Source organism: Dendrobates tinctorius, unplaced genomic scaffold (genome assembly GCF_039654945.1).
Source record: "Dendrobates tinctorius isolate UK_male_01 unplaced genomic scaffold, ASM3965494v1 ptg000022l, whole genome shotgun sequence".
NCBI lineage: Eukaryota > Metazoa > Chordata > Amphibia > Anura > Dendrobatidae > Dendrobates > Dendrobates tinctorius.
In genome coordinates this window covers 117338237-117358070 of record NW_027361690.1, presented here as the reverse complement: position 1 = coordinate 117358070, position 19834 = coordinate 117338237, and the positions used below count along the sequence as shown (strand labels likewise).

General features: G+C 42.3%; 1 protein-coding gene across 1 annotated transcript in view; it reads left to right on the top strand.

The window, feature by feature from the left end:
• The first annotated feature begins 3621 nt into the window (after window positions 1-3621).
• The window catches only part of TGFA (transforming growth factor alpha), a 71031-nt gene continuing 54818 nt past the window's right edge, over window positions 3622-19834 (top strand). The window contains exon 1 of the mRNA XM_073569092.1: window positions 3622-4270. Within this exon, the coding sequence (XP_073425193.1) occupies window positions 4228-4270 (43 nt within the window). The 5' untranslated portion in view covers window positions 3622-4227. The remainder of the gene's footprint in view (window positions 4271-19834) is intronic.

Genomic DNA, 19834 nt, shown 5'->3' with positions numbered 1-19834 from the left:
TTACTGTTCTAGGTAAAAGTCAGGGTCACAAATCACAAAAATTAGCAGCAATTACCCACCAATGAAAATAGGAAATCAGCATTCATAGCTTGCAAAATCCCAATAATAATAGGGTGGTCCTAGAAGTAAGAATGTGGAACTATGATCAATGTGGGGGATATGGACACCGATGTGAAGTTAGCAGATAATACAGAGGGCACTGGGACCTTAAAGGGATCAAAGGCACTTTTGTCCATAATAAGCAAAAATGTTAAGGGTTAAGGGTGCAGTACCATTTTTTTTTTGCAAGAAAGGAAACTAAAAATTATAGTTTCATCAATGCCCCAAAATGCTGGCATGTAGTGCCCTACAATGGTGTCACACAGTGTCCAATCTTTTACAGCACTCCAAAATACCGCTACGCTGTGACTGAATAGTGGGCTCAAAGTGTGCCGCCATATAGGCGGTTTACATCAGGCTGTGGTCAGAACAAGACTATTTGGGAAGGCTCCCGTGCTGCAATATGGGAGAGTCTGGGTAAGAAGGCACACGAGACAGATTGACATGAGCAGAGATGATATACATCCCAATGATGTATTTCTGCCCCATTCTCACTGATCTGTAGGATGGCTTTAGTCCATCTTTTTGACAGGTTCCTTTTAAAAATGATGTTACTTAAAGGGGTTTTCCCACAAAGTTAATTTTAATTAATATTTTAATCACTAGGTCTTGGAATAAAAAGTTCTACAATTGGATGTGTATAAATATAATGTTCCTGTGCTGAGATAATCTTATAAATGTGCCCCTGCTGTGTACTGTGTAATGGTTGTGTCTGACCGAACAGGAAAATGGTCTGATCATACCGCAGCTCCTGGGCAGGGGAGGAAGCAAAAGAGATAATACAGAGAGGACAGTACGGGATCGCAAACAATTATTTCTTTCAGGTAAAACATTGCTTAAAAACAGGCAGGGAAATGTTTTACCTCACAAAAAGAATGGTTTGCGACCAGATGCTCTCCTGTCTGTATAGTCACTTTTGCATTTTTCCCTACCCAGGAGCTGTGGTAAGATCAGACCATGTCCCTGTACAGTCAGACACGACCATTACACAGTACACAGCAGGGGCACATTTATAAGATTATCTCAGCACAGGAACATTTCTTATCAACACATCAAATTATGGAAATTATTTTTATTCCAAAATCTAGTAACTAAAATTGTACTTTGTTCGTGGGAAAACCTCTTTAATGATCTTTTAGACCATGAGAACACAAAGCTAATATGACCAATCAGATTACAGATCTCATTTTTAGCAATACTTAGTACATGAATACTGTGTTCTGATTGGTTCCTGTGAAGAACATTTTCGATAAATAAACCCCAATATAGTTATATGCCTTCAAGTGGGGGCCTCAATGTTCCATAGTGCCCCAAATTAACCTGCACATACATAACCCTAAAATCGACATAAGACTACATATTCAAACATCAAGTTTTTAGTATATGCATAAGATATACAGGACATGGTGTTTGCAAACAAGGCTGTGTACATAGGTAGACGAAGCGGGAGCACTGGCGCCGCAGGGTGCCGGGGGAACATGGAAACCTGTCCACGGATGGAATCACCTCACAGGTTATAGATCTCTGGAAATGTTAGTGAACATTTGCTGACCCACAGTATGGCCTATTTGTGGTGCTTATGCGCCATTATATGTGTTACATTTCCCAATTTACTTTAACTTGGTGAAAATTTTCAATGTGGCTTCCATGCATGCAGAGTTAGGGTCATTTCCTACCACATGGTCCTTAAAGGGGTTATTTGGGAATAGAAAAAAAGAAAAAGACACAATTAAAATGTCATTATAAATAAATTCCTAAATGCCTTTATTTAATGACTCACACTTGTTTTGTCTAGAGAGGTAATCACAATAGTACGTTAAAATGGCCGCCGTCTTATTACACTGATAGGAACCTGTCCTAGAGTTTTACGACAGGTCCGGTGCTTATGAGCATGCACAGTGGGTGGCTTTGCTGCTGTGACCTGGAGATAGGCAGTGCATGGTACAGGTTATCTCCTGGCAGGTCACAGCAGCGGAGTTTTTTAATTCACATGCTCATAGGTTCCTGTCCTATTAACCAGGGCAGAAGGCAGGAAGAAATGTTCCCAGCGTGGAAATCTAAGGTAAGACTTAACTTTTATTTTCCATGATCATAAAAAATATTACACTGGCATACCACTGACTGACCAAGACAAACCGACCCGTTTCGACAGCTTATGTCTTAATCTTGGTCTCAGGGTTACGGTAGGTTGTAGGCTTGTCGGAAGAGGTAGGTCTTCAGGTTCTTTTTGAAGGTTTCCATGGTAGGCGAGAGTCTGATATGTTGGGGTAGAGAATTCCAGAGTTGGGGGGATGTACAGAAGAAACCTTGTATGTGATTGCGGGAAGAGGAGATAAGTGGGGAGTAGAGAAGGAGACGTTGTGAGGATCGGAGGTTGCGTGCAGGTAAGTACCGGGAGGTGAGGTCACAGATGTATGGAGGACACAGGTTGTGGATGGCTTTGTATGCCATGCCATGGTTAGGGTTTTGAACTGGAGTCTCTGGGCAATGGGGAGCTAGTGCAGGGATTGACAAAGAGGAGAGGCCAGAAAATAGTGGAGGGGATAGATGGATTACTTGGGCAGCAGAGTTTAGGATATACTGGAGGGGCGCAAGTGTGTTAGAGGGGAGGCGAGAAAGCAGGAGGTTGCAGAAGTCGAGACTGGAGATGATGAGGGCATGCAGTAGTGTTTTTGCAGATTCTTGTTTGAGCAATGTGCAGATCTGGGAGATATTTTTGAGTTGGAGTCAGCAGGAAGTGGAAAGGGCTTGGATGTGTGGTTTGAATGAGAGATCAGAGTCAAAATGGGGATAGTGGAAAACTTTTGACTTTGATGAATTGGTCTGTTGGGGGTTGAGTGAGACAGTTTTCGTTGAGCGTCCTATCCCTAGGGCCACTACTGATCAGCAGAATAAGGAATACAAGGCGCTCCAGGGAGAATAGATAATTAATGAATTTTCCCTGAAAAATCTTCAGTGAGGTTCATTCCGACATCATTCGTTAAACGCAATAGTAGTCAGCCAGGTTTCCCCTTAGGCTACGTTCCCACAATAAGTTTTTGGTGAGTTTTGTTACATTATGTATTTTTGAAAAAAAATGCAAATAGCTTATTTTACATGAAGGGATTTTCCCATGAACAAACTTAATTTTAATCAACATTTTAATCAATAGATTGTTGAATAATAATAATTTCCACAATTTGATGTGTTGAACAGAAATGTTCCTGTGCTGAGATAATCTTATATGGTCGCCTAAACCTATCCTCAGGCCAAAGAGGTTTGTGTTTTGGGTATATGTAAGAAATACAGTATTTGCAGACATGAAAATAACGGATCCAATATGGAACTCAATTGTACTTTGTTCTTTTTCTAGATTCGGATATTTTTTTATGGTCGTATGAATTAGTTTTTATTATGAAATAGTTGTAAATTACTTCCACTTTGAAGCCTGTATGACACACAGAGCAGTGATTGTAAGGAGAGGAGAGTCTGTAGCTGGAAAGGGGAGGATCCATAGCAAGAAGTGAGCCTGAGCCCTGACAGAGCGCTGTCACCTAATGCTGCCAGCTCTGGCACAGGACACACTAGTGTAGACCTGGCTGCTGATCTCAGCTCCCCATACAACACAACTTTACAGAGAAGAACCCAATACTGACAGCAAGAAGCCTCATGCACTTCTCCAGAACTGGATCATTAACAGGATATCTGCTGCCCAGACCACTTCTTGCACCCTCTTCACTGTGTCTTACTACTAATACTCAAGTCTTCCTAGGGCTGATCCGGGATTGTTCACACTCTTGGATATATTGCACCTGACTATATACTCTGAGATTCCAGGATGGAAGTCACACACCCTGAAAATACTTTGTAACAACTGTACGATAAGAATAGGGAAACACAAGGATTCCTAGTTGCCTAAGATGTTAATATTTGCTGATCTGCCGTGAACCGCATATTATCTGAATGCTTTGGGCTGGCCAATGGAGGAAGCAGCCAGTTTGCTTGTAGACTGAATTGGCTGTGTCTTGTAAGAAGGTGAGTCCGTCACTTTTAGGAGAGCCTTGTCGTGTTACCTGAAGGGTCACCAGCTCACCACCTCTGCTTGGGACTTCAGCTCGCCACTGGCTATTTGAGATCCCCAACTGGACAATGCTGCTGTCATCCGCAGGATACGTCATGCTGCTTATCTTAGGTAGGTCATCGCATGATAAATGTTGTATAGAATATTGATTGATGTCTTCAGCAAAGGACACCAAGGACATGGATGGAATCAAAAGGGAAATCAATGACAAATCAAGACCGGTGCATAATCTTGAAATCGATTCCCTATCTATAATGTGCCATTGATCATTTCGGTGTCTTACAATGTGACATAGGGACCTTTAGGTTCTTTTCAGTACCGGCAGCAAGTGAAATTACCACCGCTGTACCCCTCTTTAGCCACATCCCAGAAATATTTTGTATTTTGAGGTCCAGTATGTATTTTTTTGACTATTTATTCTCAGTACACATGTATAGGTGTTCTGCTACATTTTATGGAAAGCTCTCCATAGCTACTAATAAATATTGGCTCTACTGATATAGCTATCCATGGTACCAGTGCTAAATTATTGCTCAGATCTGCTGAACTTCCAAAATGCTCATTAAGGAAGACCTATACATCCAACCATTACTCTTGGAGCTCTTGGTGTCCCTTCCAATGATGTCCCTGAGCGCCATTATACAATCTTCTGGCCTAAGTTCTCTAACCATGGTCGATGTGAGAGAGACTAGGTCACAGGGCACCTCAAGTCTCGGGTTGAGGTCTACATAATTTATGAAAGTTGATCTCCTTATCATTGATAGATGAAATACATGTGTGCTCCATAGAGTGATTTGGATAAAGTATATTTGTGTTAAAGAATGACCATGCCGATTATTACCCATTGGGTGGAGAACCTAACGTTGTCATTATACAGTCGGCAGACATGGACAGGCAGGTATTTTGTGATCTATAGGGATCTCATTGGGATTTTGGGGTCCAGTATGTTCTGTTGGCTTGGACGTTAGCTAAAAAATTGTATTACTGAAGGATTACACATGAGTAAGGTTTATACTATGATAATCCTCTAAGCAATGTTATAATCAGTGAGCAGTGATGTTATCACTTATGGACGGAGTCACTATTCTTGTATACCATAGGATAACACACCTTTTTCTACACTTTAGCTGTACTTATCCTTTACAGTGCAACTACAAGTCTCAGAAACCAGGCTCAATTAGTAGTAAAAAAAATGTTTTACATGTACCGGAAAAAGGAAGTTGACTTTTCAGTTGGTCATAGGAGGTGTGATCTCTTCTCTTTGACACCTTTGGTGAGATACAACTCAACTTTCTACCTAATTTCTTTGCCTGCTCCATCACAGGGGTCTGATCTGTCTTATGTCAAATGTAGAAGAGACAACGGTGACATGATGACATGGACATATCGAATCATGCTCTGCATTATGGTGTTACCGTCTGTTGACTCCATTGGCGAATCACATAAAAAGTTACGCATAAAAGAGAAAAAAGCGGATGGCACCGCTGTTACCATGAGAAGATCAACTTGTGCGCGGTTGTCGGTTATAGGCTTGCCTGCAGCCTTGGGTGCGAGTCCTGGAGGATCACAGCAATGTCCAAATCCATGTGGAGAAAAATGGACCGCACTCTTCAGGCTGGTGAGGAAACGCTGCTATTTTATTGGCACATACAATACATATTGGCTGGGGGAGTAATAGCAGGAGTGAGCAGAAAGCTGACAACGGCCGTTTCGCTCTGCACCAAAGCTTCAATGGTGCAGAGCGAAACGGCCGTTGTCAGCTATCTGCTCACTCCTGCTTTCACTCCCCCAGCCAATATGTATTGTATGTGCCAATAAAATAGCAGCGTTTCCTCACCAGCCTGAAGAGTGCGGTCCATTTTTCTCCACATGGATTTGGACATAAAAAGTTACACCGTGTGGAGCTGCCTCAATGTCCATTTCAACTGCCAATTAGGGTTAGGCTAGGATCACAGCACCGTATATTCTCTCATCTGAGAAAATTGGTCGATTATGCTAAGCACTCTCTGATCAGAGTGTGGTCATAGTGTGATCTGATTTTCTCGGATGAGGAGAAGATGGGAAACAAATGTCTCCATCTTCTCCATTCTGTCAGTCTGGGAAAATCAGACTGTACTCGGATGTCATCCAAGTGCATTCCAGTTTTTTTGACGAGCTCATTGATTTGCATGACTGAGTGCAATCCGATTTACAGTCCAAGGAATAAAATGGACATGTGCATAAACCCCATAGAATAACATTGGTCCAAGTGCGATCCAATGTTTTGACTGATGGCACTCGGACCGAAAATACGGTCATCTGCATGAGCCCTTAGACTGCTCACCTACCTGCACAGAAAGGAATTAATCCAGAAAAGAGTAAAGTCCAGCAACAGAATAGACATGTCAGGACTGGAGTTCTTTTTGGATTTTGGTGCTTACATGCTTGGTAGCATTATATTTTCATGTTGGCACCAAAAACCATGTTGAATGAATTTAATAGATGAATTCAACATTTTTGAAAACTTTATGCAAAGATTCCTTCATTAGGTTGTCCCTTAATACATATCTTCCAGCGTCAATGACAATTGACAAGTCTTGGACTTTTTAGTTGATAAGACTGCTTATCTCTGAATATGAGCGTGGTACATTGTAGGGTATATGCAGATGATGTCTTTAAGATGCTGGCTGAACCGCCAAATATTCCAAGGCAAAACGGTTCAAGAAAACACCGGTCGCTTTCCCGAAGTGTCTTCGTCGATGACTTTTCAGTTGTCTTTGCTCTATGCTTTCAAGAATATTGAGAGGACAGCTTCCAAATATAGCCACCCCAAAAATGAACATATTAAGTCTTTTAATCACATAAAGGTTTTCAAATCCTGAAGTGGTTAAAAAAAGTGACATATACGGAACAAGTCCACAGCCGTGTCGCTTTGACATTGCTGTGCATTATGTTCATATTCTGCTACTCTTTTTCGGCCAAGTTCCAGGTGGAACCACCTGAAAAAAAATCATATGCCCATACCATGAGGGTACTACATTTTTTGTACATAAGGATGCTACATTTTTAGTACATTTGTAGGGTAGATGGATCTGTCCTAAAGGGTGCGAGAAAGGCGAATGGTCCTCTGTAATACGACATGTTCTGTTATGGATATGGCCAATGGTATTATCCAACTATTGGAAAACATTTCATGTGTGCTATTTTAATGGGGCAGAAGTTGATATACGCTTCTCGTCCCATGGAACACAGTGGACCACACGGGTAAAAATCCCACTCGTTAGTTACTTTTATCCCTCACAGATACTTCAAGTATTAAATTTTTTTGCTGGATTAGCAGGTAATAAGCCTCTATACAGCAGACTTAATATACTGTACATAATGTCCTTCGTCTATGAATTATGTATCCCAGGGGGTTCCTCTGTGACTCAGAGATACTTTAGCCTGTGGCCTGATATTTCTGTGACAAATCAACACGAAACTACAGGTAGATTTATAGATTCTGCTTCCAGTGGAAAAAATGTTTGAATATTTCACATTTTTGAGCAGGTCAGACAGACTTTCTTAGTTACCAGTTAAACTACACACATACAGAATAGCTAAGTTGAATTTGCCATTCAGCTTAATCAAATAGAATAAATAAATGGAGATGGCGTCTTCCTCTATGACTGACGGTACTGGCAGGGAATGTTTCCCTTTTTGATGGATGCCCAGCCGGTGCCTAGGCCAGGTTGTTTGTTATATGGTAAATGCTGCAAACGGAATCGTTGATCTGGGTGAAGGATGGCTAAACATGCTTTGAGATGCCCTAAGATGGACGTACATGCTAGATGGTTGGCCGGTCATCTAATGAGTTTGGACCTTCTGCTGAACAAAGATGTTGGAGATTGAGAAGTTGGATTTCTATATCTGATATTTTAGTTCTTTGGGATTATAACTTAAAGCTAGACGTGTCTGACTGCGGTGTACCTTCCTTGGAGGAACTGTTGGTCGGCCAGCCGGTATCTAACATCTATGACGTAACTATAGGAAAAGCACAGTAACAGTAAAAACACAGATGAACCTAGTGCTTGTGTATGGGGGGGGAGACATCATGAAGACTCCTTGTTAACTGAACAAGCATACCGAGACCGTGAATGTCGGACGTGAGAAACCGGCCAGACATGTATGGCCACCTTTAGGGTTAAGTTTAGGGTTAGAAGTCAGTCACTTTAATAGAAGTTACTTGCGTGGAATTGCTCTTGTAATCTCAGTAATGACAGCTTGGAGCTCCTACCTCAAATGAATAATGAAACTCCACCTGAAAATCCAATAATTTGTCGTAAATGACAATAATCCCGGTGATGATTATTTCACTTCCCAAATGAGTAAAAATGAAAATATCTGTATATGTCGTTCTACCCTAGAATACTGCATAGAAGAAGGTTACAGGGATTTCCTATTGCAGAAAACCTCTGGTTTATGTCCTGGGAAACTGTTCACTTAGATTTCCTTGGTGGCATCTTCTGGTGACTCAGAGAAAGGATGACAGGAGAGGTGCGGCTCCTTCTCTCTTGTTTGTTTTTTAATTTGGTGATACTAAAACCAGCAATCATCCTGGGGAGAAGAAGGATTAACCCCTGGTCTTCTGCAGCCATTCCAGAATTGCTTTATGCGGAGCATTTAGCATTAGCTCCTCTTGGCATATTGACCTTGTGTAGTGATGAAGTAGGGAGTCTCTCTTCAAAAAATGCACCGGATATTGGGCTTCATGATAAGCAAAGAGATGGACTCTAGAGAGTTCACAGTCACATAGCAATACCACAACCTGTCGATTGTGGGCATCGAGTGGTGAAGAGTTCAAATGGTGTTGTACCCATATAACCCAAGGGTTGTGTCATGCTTAGTGCACAGGAGCACACTGCTCCTTCGCAACCCAGATTCCTGTTTGCCGGTAAGGGAGGATGCTGTATGGGGAAGCGTGGAGGAGCGTGCAAAATCATCTGTTTTTCATCCAGAAAAATCAGACAATATTTTATCCGTACTGCCATAATGTGTCCGTATTTTAGTTCATTTTTTACATGAACAATTTAATATTTAATAAAAGGCCAAATCCAGTTTCCAATGTTAATAATTGTAAAGGATCTACGAAAAAAACAAACACTTGACCTGCGGATGGCAGACCATCTGTGACCCGCTTTTGGTTCTCTCATTGACTTATAGTAGTCGAATTTAATCCAGACTACAGATCTAAGCAATCACAACCAAAGAGAAAAAAGGCGATCATCAAGTCCATAGGATTATGAATATATAAATATTTTATTAATTACCAAAAATACAGCAGGTACAAGTGATATACACCAAAGTGCTATGCACAGTTTAGATTAAAACCAAAACAAAACGGGACACAGTTGTATTGCCATATATATCATAGAACTATCAATTTCTGTATAGAGATGACAAATTTATCTTTTAGATATATATTCCCTCAATATTATGCCATGTACATCACAAAAAGAGGGAATACACATCCCCCCAGAGACAGCATAGTGTAGTAAATATAATATCATATAATTCCAAAAACATGATTGAAATAACTCCCCTGTCAGCTCAACCTAACACATGCAGAGCTATAGGGACACAAAGATATATTGCCCAATACACACCCACTTGGGACTGCTGAACTGCGAGGGAGATACTGTCCGAGGGAAAGTGCAAATGGCAGCACAACCGCGTCGCCCCGACGCGCGTTTCGGCAAGCCTTCGTCAGGGGGCATGACGCAGAATGTAAGTGACAGGTATAAAAAGAGAACCGGAACCAATCGGCATGAAACGGAAGTGACGTCAGTTGCTATGGCAACCACAATAGCAGACGCGCTCTACCGCCTCTACTCAGGGTGCGCCGGGAGATCTCGACACAGCGCACAGAACTGAGGAGGCGGGAGAAGACAACCCGAACATAGAGAGCCATAGGGAGGAATGCCATAATTGTTTACAGATCTATGTAGTATATTCTCCGATTTTGTTTACACGCAGACCATTGGTTCATGCGTAAAAATATTCATGTGAACTATCATATTTACATTGGCCAATGTGCCGTCCGTATGCTACCTGCTTTCCTTCCGGACAGCACATAGACCCATAATACGCTCATCTGAACGATCCCTAAAGGATATTTTGACCCTTCAAAACTGTTTTACGGATAAAATTCACATAAAGGTTGTGGAAACACATTAATTATTCAGCGCTAATATTGTAGGTTGTCATTGGAAATAGTCAACAAGCTTGTTGCCAGACAAGACAGCTTTTAGTTGCGCTCCTACAATGTAGTGGAACAGATAGCTGTTCCTCCTTTATATGAGATTATTAAACAATTATGATCACAAGCTCTGAAGGCTGCAGAATTGTGAATGCAGCTCTGGACTGTAAGCAATGTAATATTTACAGGCTGTTCTCTCCCCCATTCCTGAGCATTAAACTTGATGGTCGACCAAAATCATCAAGGATCTGTTAATTAGAGGCAAATTATGAAGAGAGTTCTTCTTATTAACCAACTTTATATTTTGTGTGCTATTTTTTAAAAAATGACTCAGAGTCCACCCACTCCACCAGTAAGTAGACTGTTTCTTAGTGCCATTCTATTTTGTTCTTTTTTGATTTACAGCACCACCCCTGTCCTCAGGTTGTATCTGGTACTGCAGGTTAGCACCATTCACATCATAAAGAGCTGAACTGCACTACCCAATGCAATCCACAGAGAGGTGTGGTGCTATTTCTGGAAGAAACTAGTCATGAATTTCTAAGGGCTCGTGCAGACGATCGTATTTTTGGTCCAAGTGTAATCCGACAAAACATTGGATCGCACGTAGCCCAATGTTATTCTATGGGAGCTGTGCACATGTCCAACGTTTTCTGAGTTATTGGATCACCTTCGGTCATGCAAGTCAATGGGTCAGTGGAAAACATCGGACTGCACTCTGATGTCGGAATTGAGAAGATGGAGATTTTTTTTTTCTCCATCTTCTCCTCTTCTGAGAAAATCGGATCACACTAAGCTGACACTCTGATGAAACTATGATCAGAGATTGATCATGGGGTCATTTGCATAATCAACCCCATTCTTTCAGTGTAACCCTAGCCTAACCCTGTACATCCCCTTTAAATACTGAACTGACGCCCTAAATTTCAGCTAAGTACATTATATATCATTATATACTGTCTAGATTTTAAAGATTGGGTTGTTAAAGCTCAGCAATCACTCCGGCTTTACTACTAACTTTAATAACTTTACTGCCTCCTGCAATATATACTGGCGACAAGACCTGAGTTACTAAGAGGCGACACTTTTAGTTAATAAAGTCTCTTTACTTTCAGCCAAGTAACTTAATGTAATATAATAAATGTCACTTCAAGTAGCCACAATATAAATACAGTCATCCAGAACAGAACATTAATTATGTTTTTGACAGATCACTTAAAGGGGAATTTCCCTTTTAATAAATCATATTATAAGGATTGTTTTGTTTTGCTATACATACTGTTATACATATAGTGAAAGGAACTTTACCAGGAAACACACTGATGGTGTATCAGAAGGATCGACCGCTAAGGTGTGATCAATGATCGCTCAGAAGAATGCAGTGACTATAGCGCTCCTAGTGGCTGAGCAGTGTAAAGACGTTGCTAGACAGATGTTGATTGATGCGTGGTGATACAATGCGCCCTTTCGCTTTGCTGATTGAGCGCAATGATCGATCCCACCGATGATACTGATCAACCTCACCGATCACACCTTAATGGCCCATGCTAATATTTATCGTGCATGTCCTTGATAACCGCCATATATACTTCCCCTTTATGAAGTAATCTTTTCTGATATCCTGACATTGAGGCAGCTAGTATTTAGTACATGTTGTTGGCTCGTGTGCGTGTATGTGCTTGTACGAATAACTTCACTTCCCACAGATCTATGTTTGGTCACCAAGTTTACAGCAGTTGCCATCCACCCTTGATGTCGAGGGATAGTTCCATGTTTTTGTGAATTGCTTAGTATCACTTTACCTCCCCGAATCTTAGCATGTATTCATAGGTGCTGTGCATGAAGAATGAACTATTGAAAACTATGCAATGAGCAATGCGGTAATGATAACCAGTGATCACGTTCTATTGTTCTCTCTCTGTGCCATTGATTGTGTCATAAGGTGCCAAGCAATAAACGGTTCCTGGAAATTGTATTCTGCATAGTTTATTGGATAATTCACAATAATAAATATTGTCCAGATATTTTATAACAGGCATATTTACAGTTTTTCTGGGTGTGTGCCACAGAGCCTCAATAAAGTAAATTACAAGACCATATTTAAAAAAAGAAATTGGTCAGTCTTTGCAAAGTTATACATTTTTGTAATGTACTTCATTACCTTAATTTGTGCCCTTCTCTCATAAACACTATGCTGCGGAGCTGTTTTAACTGCCTAGTTCAAGCTCCCTAAGATACTGCTTTGAACGGCTGCTCAGCAAGAATCCATACACTATTTACAAACATGAAAATCTCATATCCACCACCAATAATTGGCAGAAAGAGAGGCATAGAATAAAATTACAACAATGTTTATTACATAAAAATTTTCACAAAATTCATATTCAACAAGGTAAGTACACATAAATTAGCGCCATGGGTACATATAAAGAAACACTGTGAGGACAAAATTGTATACAGGACTAATACCAATAATTTCTCAATGAGATTGGAAAAATTGAACAAAAAACTTCATAGCTATTAAATTAGCAGCACAAAATATCAGATGCATATCATCAAGAGATTATTTCTGTGAATCCACACTAGATCTAAAACATTTTTTTCAACTGGTCCAATCTCCACATAATGAGAATTAGTTGTATCCACAGCACTACAAGCTCTAATGTTTCAGATCATGTGTATTTAATTGCTGCGATACAAAAGAAGCACATAATGCAAGTCCAAAAAGGTGAGGGGAATTTCCATTACTGCAATACACTTGCTAGCCACCACATTATAAAAAAAAAAATCCTCCCTTACACGTGCAATGCCTCTTAGATAAGCGCGCACAGCCACCCCTGACAGCGCCGTTTCACCAAATAGGCTTCCTCCATGAGGGGCCTGTGTGTTCTCTGCAATGCCCGGCTTTAAATACACCTCCCTACAGCTGATCAATTTTTGAATCAGCTGTAGGGAGGTTTTATGAATTTTTACACAGCGGGTAACTAAGTGACGCGCGCTCTTAGTTACCCGATATTTACCTTAGATACCAGCTCCCAGCATTTGCTTACAGCGCTGGGAGCTCTCTGATTGTCGGTCTCCCGCTGCCACACGATGCGTGCTGGCCAGCGGGAGACCAACGATCAAAAAATGTCCCAGGACGTTCAAGCACGATCAGCGATACCCGCAGGGGGGCCGGTCGCTGATGTGTCCCACACAGCGAGATCGCTGATGCGTCACAAAATCAGCGATCTCACTAGCGATCTCGCTGTGTGTGACGGGGCCTTAAGGAACACGATTGGGCTAGAAGGAAGGACAGTGAGCATGAGCTGAGAAGAACACAAGCTACTGAGGAAAAGCAGTCAGGAGAAGCAGAAGGTGTCTACTGAGTGCGTGCAGGTCTGAGACGGCAAGAGAGGGAACAACGCAAGGAACTTAAATACATTGTTCTGTAGCAAGCCAAAAGACTGAGCAACTGCAAGGATGACCCATCCTGCGCAATGTCATCCAAGGGCTTACTGTACAGCTGCCATCACAGTAATTACTTTTGTTATTAAGACGCTAAACATCCTTGTGAATGCCGCTAAGTCATTACATATTGTTTGTTTAAGCAAGTTATGGGTTTAACTAACAGCCTCTGAAGCCCTCCATGTCAAGTGTCCATGACACGTAGTTTTTCTATGGTGAATGTGAGATAGTCGGCCCCCAGAAACCTTTGGTGATGGGAATAAAATAGGACGGACCAGGTTGATAGAGTAGGATGTGCTGACTGAAAAACCTCATATCGCTGGTGGCCACCTTTAGATTGAATGCTCTTGAGATGAATGTCTTCTGCCTGAAGCAGGATTATTGCTGTAAGGTTTATGAAGAAATCTTCCACTTTAAGCATATGTAAAAATGAGTGATGTGTGCGGTCAGAAGGTAAGGTTTTATTGGACAGGCTAGTAAAATGTGAAAGCGCCTGTAATGTGTGGAGTGTCAGCTAATATCGAAGCAAGGCAGAGTTCCTCCCTAGGTTTAGAGAAGTAATGACACTGTTGTACGTCTTATGTTCAGCTGACTGGAGAACATAAAAATCTATATGACAGTGTGTAACTAAACGGACCTGTATGACCCTCCCAGAATACTAATACAATGTGGTACTGTAGGCCTGTAAAATATTTAGAGACTTCTGTGTAAAATGATATTACAGTCCACCCATTAGTTACACATTGTGAAGGCAGCCGTTTACTCAGCTTAGTATCATTGGAGAATGGCCTGTCAATTCAATAGGAAATAGTTGTTGAGATTTGGACAAATTCAAAGGAGAACTATGCGACCTACATACAAGCTTTCTCCGTCCACATGATAAAGATGAAGCCGGTTGTGTAATAATTTACTTCTTTGACAAGTCACCAATATAATTCTGGAGTGTATATCTACTCCAACACTTTAATACTTCCTGTTGGGCTATCTTCACTCTTCATTGGCATAGGGTCATAACTATTCAAGCCAGGTGGGTTGTGGACACTGGTTTGGAGGGTAGTTTGGATCAACGCAATGGGGCAAATGTTTTATTACTGTTCCAAAACAAGCAGGCTGAAGAAGAGTCAGTCTTACTGCAATGACACACTGGTGGCACCACCTCTAGGTTGGCCTTCTTTATACAAAGAATTTGCACCAAAATTTTGTTCAAGTTTAGCAATTTTTAATACACCTTTACACACAACCCCTTATCTATAGAACATAACAAATCTGGTGCAATACATTAACACTAAATTTTTGGTACTAATTGAGCTAGGATTTTGGTGCCTTTAGCTTAGTGTACCTCATCCACTAGCTCCATGAAAAGCTGAGGTAAACCCTAACACATTGCAGTAAGTATCACAGGGGTGCAAACCTATGAGTACGCCTGGCAGTGTACAGGTACAGTTGTGGCCAAAAGTATTGACACCCCTGGAATTCTGTCAGATAATACTCATTTTTTTCCTGAAAATGATTGCAAGCACAAATTCTTTGGTATTATTATCTTCATTTAATTTGTCTTAAATGAAAAAACACAAAACAGAATGAAGCAAAAAGCAAAACATTGATCATTTCACACAAAACTCCAAAAGTGGGTCAGACAAAAGTATTGGCACCCTCAGCCTAATACTTGGTTGCACAACCTTTAGCCAAAATAGCTGCGACCAACCGCTTCCGGTAACCATCAATGAGTTTCTTACAATGCTCTGCTGGAATTTTAGACCATTCTTCTTTGGCAAACTGCTCCAGGTCCCTGATATTTGAAGGGTGCCATCTCCAAACTGCCATTTTTAGATCTCTCCACAGGTGTTCTATGGGATTCAGGTCTGGACTCATTGCTGGCCACCTTAGAAGTCTCCAGTGCCTCTCAAACCATTTTCTAGTGCTTTTTGAAGTGTGTTTTGGGTCATTGTCCTGCTGGAAGACCCATGACCTCTGAGGGAGACCCAGCTTTCTCACACTGGGCCCTACATTATGCTGCAAAATTTGTTGGTAGTCTTCTGACTTCATATTGCCATGCACACGGTCAAGCAGTCCAGTGCCAGAGGCAGCAAAGCAACCCCAAAACATCAGGGAACCTCCGCCATGTTTGACTGTAGGGACCACGTTTTTTTCTTTGAATGCCTTTTTCTCTCCTGTAAACTCTATGTTGATGCCTTTGCCCAAAAAGCTCTACTTTTGTCTCATCTGACCAGAGAACATTCTTCCAAAATGTTTTAGGCTTTTTCAGGTAAGTTTTGGCTCCAGCCTGGCTTTTTTATGTCTCGGGGTAAGAAGTGGGGTCTTCCTGGGTCTCCTACCATACAGTCCCTTTTCATTCAGATGCCGCTGGATAGTACAAGTTGACACTGTTGTACCCTCGGACTGCAGGGCAGCTTGAACTTGTTTGGATGTTAGTCGAGGTTCTTTATCCAACATCCGCACAATCTTGCATTGAAATCTCTTGTCACTTTTTCTTTTCCGTCCACATCTAGGGAGGTTAGCCATAGTGCCATGGGCTTTAAACTTCTTGATGACACTGCGCACGGTAGACACAGGAACATTCAGGTCTTTGGAGATGGACTTATAGCCTTGAGATTGCTCATGTTTCCTCACAATTTGGTTTCTCAATCCTCAGACAGTTCTTTGGTCTTCTTTCTTTTCTCCATGCTCAATGTGGTACACACAAGGACACAGGACAGAGGTTGAGTCAACTTTAATCCATGTCAACTGGCTGCAAGTGTGATTTAGTTATTGCCAACACCTGTTAGGTGCCACAGGTAAGTTACAGGTGCTGTTAATTACACAAATTAGAGAAGCATCACATGATTTTTCGAACAGTGCCAATACTTTTGTCCACCCTCTTTTTTATGTTTGGTGTGGAATTATATCCAATTTGGCTTTAGGACAATTCTTTTTGTGTTTTTTCATTTAAGACAAATTAAATGAAGATAATAATAACAAAGAATTTGTGTTTGCAATCATTTTCAGGAAGAAACTGAGTATTATCTGACAGAATTGCAGGGGTGTCAATAAGCTTGGCCACAACTGTAGATACAATATCTCACAGCTAAAAAAGCTTGTTCGCCCAACATCTATTGCTTCAGTTTCCCTATATGCTTGAACACTCATATTGGCATGTATTCTTAAGGCCCCGTCTCACATAGCAAGATCTTTAGCAAGGTCGCAGAAATGTCAGAGATTTTGTGACTCACAGCGACCTCTCCAGTGATCTTGCTACATGAGACACATAGCGGCGACCAGTCCCCCGCTGCGATCTCTCTGATTGTGCTGGAATGTCCTGGGCCATTTTTTGATCGCTGGTGTCCCGCTAGCCAGCATGCATCGCTGTGTTTGACGCCGACGAGCGACCTCGTTGGCGACTCAGAACTCAGGGACGCAGGTGTGAGTCATCAGAATAGCTGCTGTGTGACAAGGTCCCAACGACCGCCGAGGTCGTTATATGGATCGCCGGATCATTGCTGCGTCATTGAGTGGATCTATCTGTTCTGTTTGACAGCTTACTAGCGACGTACCAGCGATCCTTACCAGGTCGTATCGTTGTCGGGATGGACTTCCAGACAGTGACCGGGCAGGTACCAGGGGACCGCCATCAGGGTTCCTGAGGGAACGATACTGGGAGGACAGTGAAGGGAGAGACTTGACTGAAGTTGTCAGGGAAACAGGGGCGGGGCAAGGATAAAAGAAGCAGGGGCGCGCTGAAGTGGCAGTTGGGAGAGAGTATGACAGGAGGCAGGAAGCCGGGTGACTTAGAGGGACACCGATAGGAGCCTGTGAGGAGGATACTGCGCACTGACCGACAAGGGAGACGTGAGAGACTTTTACCGGAGGCCACTTCCCGCCCCTGTTCGCAGAGAGACACGCCCGCCGCCCCCCGCCTTTGAGAGACAGATCCCTTACCTCAGGTCGCAGCTGTGACTACACATAAAACGGCCACAGAGGCCTGGACACTGCCCCCCCGGGCCTTCTCCCACCGCGGCGACCCTGTGATCACCGGCCTCAGGGGACACCACCTCGTCCTAGGCAACATTAGAGGCCCATTTCCCAGCTGTGGAGGGACCCTTATCAGAGGATAGCTACTGGTCATTTGGGGAACTGTGTCATTACCGCGCCCCACTGACATCGTTTCTTCAGGGCCTGTTGCGCCCCACCGGCATCGTTTCTTCAGGGCCTGTTGCGCCCCACCGACATCGTTCCTTCAGGGCCTGCTGCGCCCCACTGGCATCATTCCTTCAGGGCCTGTTGCACCCCACTGGCATCGTTTCTTCAGGGCCTGTTGCACCCCACCGCCATCGTTTCTTCAGGGCCTGTTGTGCCCCACCGGCATAGTTTCTTCAGGGCCTGTCGAACCCAAATCTTCCCGGGATATCGAGGCGTCAAGACAGCCGCATCAACGATCTCTAAGCGATCCCGAGTGACGCAAGGAAGGATAAGTGGACTATAGCCATAAGTGCTATAGTTTGGCCACGTTCCGGCTTTCTACACCCGGACTAGCCAGGGTACTCCCAGTTTCCTTAAAAAAGTATTGTTTATTTTATTGAGTCCCTGCGAGGACAGATTTGTGTTTACCCCTTTCTGCCTGTTCAGCATAGCCCTAGGGGCTCCAATTTATAAAAGTTGATTATACAAGTTATACCCTGTCTCGTGTCTCGTCACTGCATCCTGAGAATCTGCTGGTCACTACAATCGCACAATCTTCCCAATGACTGACTTAAAGGGGTTGTCCGGGACTTTAGCATTAATGGGGTGGATGTGCAATATTCCGTCGACAGAGCTGTGCACCTCTACCACTGAGCAGTTCCGGCCAAAGCCGACAAAGGGAAAAGCTGATCGCCGAGGGTACAGGATGTTGCAACCCCACCAATCAGACATTGATGACCATCCTAACTATAGGTCATTATTAGTGTTAAAGTCCCAGACAAGACCTCTTTAAATGAATAAAAGCCAAATAGATAATTACAGTGGGGAAAATAAGTATTTGGTACACTCCCTATTTTGCAAGTTTTCCCACCTACAAAGAATAGAGAAGTTTGTATTTTTTATTGTAGGTACACTTCAACTGTGAGAGACAGAATCCTTAAAAGAAAACCACAGTTTTACATAATTAAATTGCATTTTATTGCATGAAATATGTATTTGACCACCTACACCAACCAGCAAGAATTTTGGCTCTCACAGACCTGTTAGGTTTTTTTGTTTTTTTTTAAGAAGCCCTCCTACTCTGCACTCATTCACTAATCCAGAGGAGGTGTGAGAGAAGGCCATGTGGTCAGATGAGGCTAAAATAGAACTTTTTGGTATCAACACTCGCTGTGCTTGGAGAAAGAAGAAAGATGAGTACAACCCCAAGAACACCGTCCCAACCGTGAAGCATGGTGGGGGGAAACATGATACTTTGGGGGTGCTTTTCTGCAAAGGAGACAAGACCACTCCACTGTATTGACAGTAGAATGGATGGGGTCATGTATCACAAGATTTTGGCCAACAACCTCATTCCCTCAGTAAGAGCAATGAAGATGGCTCATGGCTGGGTCTTCCAGCGTGACAATGACCCAAAACAAAAGCCAGGGCAACTAAGGAGTGGCTCCGTAAGAAGCATTTCAAGGTCCTGGAGTTGGCTAGCCAGTCTCCAGACCTGAACCCAATAAAAAATCTTTGGAGGGAGCTGAAACTCAATGTTGCCCAGCGACAACCCCGAAACCTGAAAGATCTGGAGAAGATCTGTATGACGGAGTGGGCCAAAATCCCTGCTGCAGTGCGTGCAAACTTGGTAAAGAACTACAGATAATGTCTGACCTCTGTAATTGCAGACAAAGGTTTCTGTACCAAATATTAAGTTCTGTTTTTCTATTGTATCAAATACTTATTTCATACAATAAAATGCAAATTAATTATGTAAAAATCATACAATGTGATTTTCTGATTTTTATTTTTAGATTCTGTCTCTCACAGTTGAGTGTACCTATGATAAAAAT